The 8,048-nt window shown below is 52.4% G+C and overlaps 1 protein-coding gene across 1 annotated transcript; it reads left to right on the top strand.

Annotated features, from left to right (window-relative positions):
• The first annotated feature begins 3,259 nt into the window (after positions 1–3,259).
• MRPS23 (mitochondrial ribosomal protein S23) lies at positions 3,260–6,619 on the top strand. Its single transcript, XM_054085030.1, has 5 exons — positions 3,260–3,390; positions 3,500–3,667; positions 4,505–4,582; positions 4,693–4,816; positions 6,152–6,619. Exons 1-5 carry the CDS (start codon positions 3,347–3,349, stop codon positions 6,305–6,307), a joined length of 570 nt encoding a protein of 189 aa, XP_053941005.1. The 5' UTR covers positions 3,260–3,346; the 3' UTR covers positions 6,308–6,619.
• Positions 6,620–8,048: the final 1,429 nt, after the last annotated feature.

The following is an 8,048-nucleotide window of genomic DNA, read 5'->3' as shown; positions in this document are numbered from 1 at the left end:
TTGTACTTAACACTGGTGTGTTTTGGATTTTTACTGCCCTTTCTTTATGGGGGGGGAGAAAGAAAGCAGGCTGGGGAGAGAAAGGCTTCCTCATGTCATGCTCACCCCAGCCATGTCCCTCATGGCTGCAGATACCCAAAGGCATCCCTGGCTTGTGTCCTCCCTGCTCCTGATGGTGCTGTATTTGCATCCAATGATTTTTCCAAGAAAGCAAATGCTGCGGGACACCCATCACTGGTGAGCTCCTTCCTCCATCCAGGAGCAATTCCTCTTTCCACCCCTTAGGATGTTTGGATCAGGAGCGGTTCCCTTGGATGCCAGTTGTCAGAGAGCACATGAGCAGCACCGGGAGCTCATGGCGAGTGAACAGCAGTGAGGGATTTGGGGGAAGCCCTGGCACAAGCTGAGGATGCTCGGGGGATGCCTGGTCCCTGTCCCTCCCTGTTTTGCCTTGGTGGGCGCGTGGGTCAACCCTCTGCCATCCTGATGCCAGGGCTTCAGGCAGGGTCCAATGCTGTGAGTGGGTTCTGCACCGGGGAAACCGTCCTGGCACTGATCTTGCTGGGGAGAACATCCAACCCACGCTGGCAGTGGGGGGCTGTGCCTGCTGATCCCTGGGGAAGCTCCCAGCGTGCCCTTGGGCAGCTCCGTGAGGGGGACCTGCCTCTCAGGAAAGAGTGGAAAAGGAAAAACGCTGCGGCTTACCCGCTTGATTCTGAAAATAACAAGCCTCTCGGGGCTGGGGGGTGTGAGTTTTCTTTAAACTGTTTCATTAGTTACGCACAGCAACTTCTCAGTGTCCATCTCGCAGGCAGCCTGGCTCCTGCATCAGCCTGGCTCCTGCATCAGCCTGGCTCCTGCATGTTATCTCTTGGTGGAATGGAAATACATTATTACAATGAATTATTTTGGAAATACTTGTTATTCATTTTTCAGCCCTGCACGTTTGCACTGTGCTGAGCTGGCGGGATCGCTGGGTCCGTGAAGTTGGAGAGCATGGAGCTGGATGGCATTGGTGGAATCACTCCCAGAGGGGCTGCTCCCAGCATGACTCCTGTAGGGCATTGCTGGCTCAGTGCTGGCCTTGAGTTCCCCTTCCTTTCACGTTCTGTGCAATGGACTGCAGGAAAATTTCTGCTGAGAAGCACCTTGGAGGCTCCAAAAGCAGCACATGGACCCAAAAGTGAGGGAAAGGAAGGTGCTGGCCCCGTGTCCCCCATGTCCCCAAACCCTTGACCTCAAGCCCTTTGTTTTGGAGATGAGATTTGCAGGAATGTTATTTCCCAGCAGAGGCTGTGGGGCATTGCTGGCAGCAGCAGGGCTGAGGGGCACGCAGAGCATCCTTCTTGCACATAGGGATGGGATTGTATGCCCGTGAGGGACAGGGATGGAGGCTGCTTGCCCTGCGCCAGCTGTTCGGGAGCAGCAGGGTTAGAGCTTCCCAGTCTCACGTGTGGCTTGGAAACCTTCCCTGTGAAAGAAGATGCTGGAAAAAGTCAAGGCATTCTTGCCTTAAATGTCAAAAGCATCGAAATGCTGGAGAAACCCTGGAAGTTGGCATCCTGCCGCAGCCAAGCGAGCTGTCGCAAGCCCGCGGGGGAGCCAGGGCTTTCTCAAAGAGCCCAAAAGACCAGGGCCTGCCCAGTCCTTTGAAAAGCTCAGATGCAGCCTTGGAGCAGTCCCAGCACCTCCCTTCTGATTTTTTTTTCGCTCTACAGGGGCAGGACTTTTTCTTTCAAAACTGTGTTTTAAGCAAACCAGCAGCTGAAAAAACCCATGACTGAAAACTGTGGTCTGATGACGATGAAGGCTGAGGTGTTTCAGCCTGGCACTGTGTACCTGCTGGCTCTCAGCCTGCCGTGGAAATTTACTGCCCCCTTCCTTCCCAAGGCTGGAAGATGGAAGGAGGGATGGATTATTTTTTCCATCAGCTTATTTCCAAGCTAAGGGCTGCACCTAGTGACCAGGCATTGCTGCCTGGCAAGCAATCTTCTCCAAGTCAGGCTGGAGGAAAGCTGTTCACAGAGGGCTTATGGCTGGGGTGTAGCTGCTGTGTTTTATTAACCAAGGTAAAAGAATACAGGCAGGGGTTGTCAACACTGTGCTCAGTGTTGAGCACTGCCTGCTGCCAGCTCCTGAGCCCAGCAAGCAGGATCTGGCCAAGGTGCAATCTCCAGACAGGGCTTGTGCAAACCACAGTGGCAGATCCCACTGTTTGGTCTCCATCCAGGTGAGACCCAGCCCCAAAAGTGACAGGGGTGAGGCTGATCCTCCCTGCATCCCATTGCTGGTGATGGTTTGCACACCGATGTCACCAGTCTGTGAGGTCCTTGGCTGCCGTGGGGACATCTCGGTGCTCAGCTTGGGGGACAGCAGATGGGTCAGATGGGAAGTGCCACAGGTGGAGAAGACAAGCCCCAGCCTCTTGGGATGTCATTCCTGCCGTATGGAGAGACGTGACCTCGCTGTGGAGGTGCAGGTGTAGCAATGAGTCTCTGATGTGTCCCCTCCTTGTGGGACCAGCCAGAGCGAGTGGCAGCGGCTCCTCCTTTCCTTGAGCCCAGGACCCTTCCCTGGGGCAGCTGAACCCCCGTTACCCACAGCCGACAGCGGGGCAGCCATAGAAAGCAGATGGAGCTGTTGGAACGGGTCCAGAGGAGGCCACGAAGGTGATGGAAGGCTGCAGCTCCTCTGCTCTGAGGACAGTCTGAGGGGGTTGTGGTTGTTCAGCCTGGAGAAAAGAAGGCTCTGGGGAGACCTTAGAGCAGCTTCCAGTGCTGAAAGGGGCTCCAGGAAAGCTGGGGAGGGGCTGTTCACAAGGGCATGGAGTGATGGGGAGTCCGGGGTGGCTTTAAACTGGAAGGGGGGAAGATTTCGACTAGGTATTAGGAAGGAACTCTTCACTATGAGGCCCAGGTTGCCCAGAGCAGTGGTGGCTGCCCCATCCCTGGAGGGGTTCCAGGCCAGGTTGGATGGGCCTTGGAGCCCCTGATCCAGTGGGAGATGTCCCTGCCCGTGGCAGGGGTGGGACTGGATAGGCTTTGAGGTTCCTTCCAACTCAAACCATGCTGTGATTCTGTGACTCCGTGATGCCTATCCCGTATCCCTCACACTGCCCGGAGCTCCAGCCGCCCCCCGGTGTCCGCCTTCGGGCGGCGCTGGTCCTTTAAATGACGGGGGGGATGATCCATCTGAGCCCGCTCTCGGCCAGCGGCTGGCACTGCCTGGGCACCGCCTTTCTCCGCCTCCTCCCATCGGCTGTCGGCTGCTCGGCCTGCGGCGCGTTTCCGCTTCCGGCCGTTGCCAGGGCGGCGGCGTTGCTAGGGGAGGCCCGGCCGGCCCCGCCATGGCGGGGAACCGCATGCAGAAGATCGGGAGCGTGTTCAGCCGGTGCGGGGCCGGGGCGCCGCGCTGCCGGGGGGGACGGGGCGGGGGGCGCGGGGCCACGGCGGGGCGGAGCACCCCTGACACCCCCTCGGCTCCGCTTCTCTCCCCGCAGAACACGGAACCTGCTCCGCATCGGCGTGATCGAGAAGCCGCTCTGGTTCGACGTTTACGCCGCCTTCCCCCCGCTGCGGGAGCCCGTCTACCGCGTGCCGCGGCCGCGCTACGGCAAGGTGACGGATGTCATCCGCTCCATCTTCTACCAGGAGGATGAAGTGCGAGCGTGAGTCCCCGCTCTGCCGCCCCGAGGCACGCCGGGGCCCCTCCTGCCCTCTGCCCGCACAGAAGGCCGCTGCCCGCCTCCCCCCTTCTCTCCCCGCCGCTGCCCGGCCCTTTCTTTCTCTCCCCGCTGCGCTCCCCTCCACCCCCCCACAAACAGTGTCCTCCCCTGTTTCCCCCCTGCTGCCCTCAGCTGTCTCCCTCCTCTGTCCTCTTCTTCTGTCACCCCTCGGTCCCCACTGTTTCCCCCACCTCCCTCAGCAACTGCTCCCTCAGCTTTTTCCAGCGGCATTTTTCCTGTTTTCATGGTAGACGATCCACCTGACACGTTGTCTCCTCTGTGTTTGTCATAGAATCATGGAATCATAGAACAGTTTGGGTTGGAAGGGACCTTAAAGATCATCCAGTTCCAACCTGGCATTGAACCCGTCCAGGGATGGGGCAGCCACCGCTTCCCTGGGCAACCTGTGCCAGTGCTTCACCACTCTCATAGTGGAGGAGTTCTTCCTAATGTCTAGTCTAAATCTGCCTCTCTCCACTTTATACCCATTCCCCCTTGTCCTATCGCTACAAGCCTTTGTAAACAGTCCCTTCCCAGCTTTCTAGTAGCCTCTTCAGGTACTGGAAGGTTGCTGTGTGATCTCGAAGCCTTCTCTTCTCCAGGTCGAACAACACCAGCTCTCTCAGCCTGTCTTCCTCGTCCTGGAGGCTGCTTTAGGTGGAGGCTCCTGGGCAGCAGACAGAGGCCCTGCGCCACTGGACAAGCTCAGATCCTCCATGGAGAATTAACGCGCCCTTTCTTGATGAGCTGAAAACTGAAACAGCTTTCTCTTTTGAACAGGAGATTTTACCGAGTTTATGGCAGCGGCCCGAGGCCTTTTGACCTGTCACAATTGAACCACAAATCAACCTGCCAGAGGTAAGATTTGTTCATCACTAGAAATATTTCTGAAACCTCTCCCTTTCACCTCATAAGTTAGCAAACCAAAATGCTGTTTGTGAGAGTGAGAATGCACCTTTGAAATCCAGGTTTGTTGAGAAATACTATGAACTGAAGGAAGAAGGAAAAATTGAAGAGGAAAAATTGTTTGAGGAAACAGGAAAAGCCCTTTTGGCCAGTGGAATAATTCTACAGAGGAGAGGAACGGACAAGGTAAGTATCAAATATGCAAAGAGTTTCTTGGCCAGGGGACTCGAAAAACTTCACTTCCAGGTCTTCATGAGTCAGTGCAAATCAAATTCTCAGGAGGACCTTGATGTGCCTGAGGGCTGTCACAAACTGTCCTTGCTGCACAGAGGAAACTTTCCTTGGTTGTGAATGTGACTGGCCGTTGTGAGGTGGAAAAGAGAAGCGCTTGGTAAAAGATTCCAGTCTTCAGGGCACCCAAGCCGTCTATTGGTGTGTCCATATAAAACATTCAGAAATGCGTGTACGTATTGTTGTTCACGTGCTGTCTCTGAGGCAGTGGGGGTTAATGAGACCCTTTTTCACCAGCACTCTTTTCCATCCTGCTTTAGTATTTCAGTCGCCTCGTGCACTCTCGCTTCTGTCCTTCACTCGTGATCCTGCACTGGAACATGTTTGCTTCATTCTTTTAGTTTGGTGTCTGGTTGGTTGGTTTGTTAAAGGTATAGAAGTCAAGGATTCTAGTCTGGGGCTTGTTTACTTACGTTTTTGGCAAGAAAATAACTGTCCCACGTGTCCTGCTGCTGCTTTTTGTTTACTTTGAGGTACAAGAGGGGAGATGACTCCTGAGCACATTGAGTCTTGCTCCTTGTTGTTTCAGGAAGTTGTCATGTAACTCCTAACATAAAGTGGGGTAAAAACCCAAACAGAAGATGCTTCTAGAACAGCATGACAGGCAGAGTGGAACATGGCTGCTCCGTGATGGCTGGAAGGCTTTTACCTTGATCATAACCATTTTCCTGTAACAATCTGAAGTGCTCTCTCTTCAGGTGTCTCATTTACAGTAGTAAATAACCAATTGCTGTTTCTTCTGGGAATGCTGTTCTTTCAGCTGAACACCCTCAAAAGGAAGGGAGAAGAGCGGTTTACAAAAGCTGCGATTTTAAACACCGTTTGCTATATTGGTTATTCTCCTTTGTGACACGCTCTCCGTTCCCTTCATTGTCCACGTACCTCTGGGCCAAGTGTCTGTGGTGTTTTCCCAAATAAAAGAGGGTCAAGAGGAACAGAAACTGTTTCTGCTTAAAGTGCACTGCCCAACATGCGTGTAATAAGGTGAAATTACTGTCATTCTTTAATCTTTGAGCTTGAGGTCAGCAGTCCGGCTTAAATTTCTTGCCCTGATGATACCCTGACACCGTATTGTACATTCCACATAACCTAAGCATGAATTGGAGCTTTTCTGCCAGCTCTTTTTGGAGGTACAAATAGGGGTTGCGCTTTGTGTTGCTCTCTTCTGTCATGCTTTGACAGAAGCGTTTTATGACCCTGTTTTTGGTGATTGTCCGTCTCTAACTGTAGGTAGCACCACAGGATCATCAGGACAATGAAACCAGAGCCTCGGTGTTACACCTGCAGCGTCAAACTCTGTTGGAGGAGGTACAGAAAAAGAAGGAAGGTCAGGAGGAGCGGACGCCAGAACTGGCAGAAGCCCAGAAGAATCCCTCACCATCCTAGCGGCTGTGCCATTGTCCTGTAGTGCTCGGCTGCAGGCAGTGCCCTGCTGGTGGCAGTCACCTGCTTGGCAGCCGGTGTTTCTGCCTCCACGATCTCATGGTTACGAGACATTTTCTTACAGGGATTATGCCTCCACTCTCTGGCTCCAGTGCCTTCTGTGATCATGTGTGGGGCACACGTTTGTGTCTTCCAATTTCCTCATTTGTAAAATGGGAGAAAATTAATTTTTTTTGGAGGTTCAAGGATGTTATCTGAGATTGTGAATTGGAAAACATGAGTATAAAAGGAGAGAATTAAACATTTTCTTTAAAAATCAGAAGTCTCTCTTCAGATTTCTTGTTTCTGGTAGTAAAGGTGTTTCTTAACCTTCTGTACTTGCTGGTCTAGGCTCTGTGTCAGTTCCGCTGCTGAAGTGGCAGAAACTGCTGCCCTGATGTGTTGTGACAGCCGCCTGCAGTGACATCTTTTTATAGCGATTTGAGGAAGGCCGGCTGCTATTTATATAAACTCAATAATGTGCTCCTCCTATTGCATCCTTTGCGTAAATTCATAATAGGTTAAATTGTAACAATACTGGATAGTTTGGACCTTTGCAGGTTTTTGGTGGCTTTATTGAAGTCATTCACCTCAGAGCATGGCAGATGATGTGAGGCTGACTGCCACTGCAGCGATAGTCAGTGACTTTGCATAGAGCAATGCAGGAAAACAGCAATCAGTCTTACTAGGACTCAGAGCCAGTAGGAATTGGATTCTTCCCGTGCCCACCAACTCCAGTGCCCAGCTTATTTTTTTATTAGACATTTGGCTTTGGGCTAGATGAAAAACAATCACGGTTTGTGGGTTTGTTTTTTTCTTTTTTTGTGTTTTTCTTTGTAAAAACCCAAACACCCTTCTCCCCACAAACTAACAGCTGTAAATTCTATCAAATCTATTCTCCCTCCTTGTCTGGCTCTTCTCTGCAAGGAAAAGGGGGATGATTTCCTTTGGCTTTATACACCCCCCCGGACTTGGTCTTTGTGACAGTGTTGTGATGCTGCTGCTGTATGCGATGCCAACTCCTCTTCTGAGTCTGTGCTGTGTGGCAGTGAAAAGGAGGATTTAAACACCTGTGGTTGGTTTATGTGTGGCTTGATCACCTCCCAGCAGCAGCATAACGACAGTGGAGTTGCTTGGTTATCCTTGAAGGTCAAACTTTATTCCTAATTCCACTCTGTAATTCTAGAGGAGTGCAGGATGCCATTACAAAGAATGAAGAGCCCTCTGAGTGCTGGAGGGTCTGCTCCAGGAGCTGGCTTCGGCCCCCACGCCTGCTGGAGCAGAGTTCCTTTCGGTGGGGCAGGAATTACTGTCCCAGCCACTAAATCCATAACCAGCAGCCCCTCCCTCCAGTTCCTAGCACTGAGCCTGGGAGCCACCCTGCTGGGTCACAGGTGAGAGAAATGTTACTGTCAACAGGTGAGGGTGAGTTGCCCTCCTTGGGACATCTATGGCAGCTGGGATAGGGATTTCCCTCCTTGTGCCTGGTTTTGTTGCTTGGGCCAAGTGACTGGCAGCCCAAAGGAAGGGCCAACAGCTCTGTGTTTCCTGGGTTGCAGCTTTGTGTCTTTGCCTTTTGTGGATTTTCACAGAGCCAAATCTCTATTTTGAGCATCCTGGTTTGCATTTTCAGGTGTTGATGATGCTCTGAGCTTGCCAAACATTACAAAGGGGAGTACTTTAAAAGGGAAGGTAGTGCTATGAA

The sequence above is a fragment of the Cuculus canorus genome, chromosome 20 (genome assembly GCF_017976375.1).
Source record: "Cuculus canorus isolate bCucCan1 chromosome 20, bCucCan1.pri, whole genome shotgun sequence".
Classification (NCBI taxonomy): Eukaryota; Metazoa; Chordata; class Aves; order Cuculiformes; family Cuculidae; genus Cuculus; species Cuculus canorus.
Note: the sequence above shows the minus strand (reverse complement) of the source record. Positions and strands in the feature narration are given on the sequence as shown.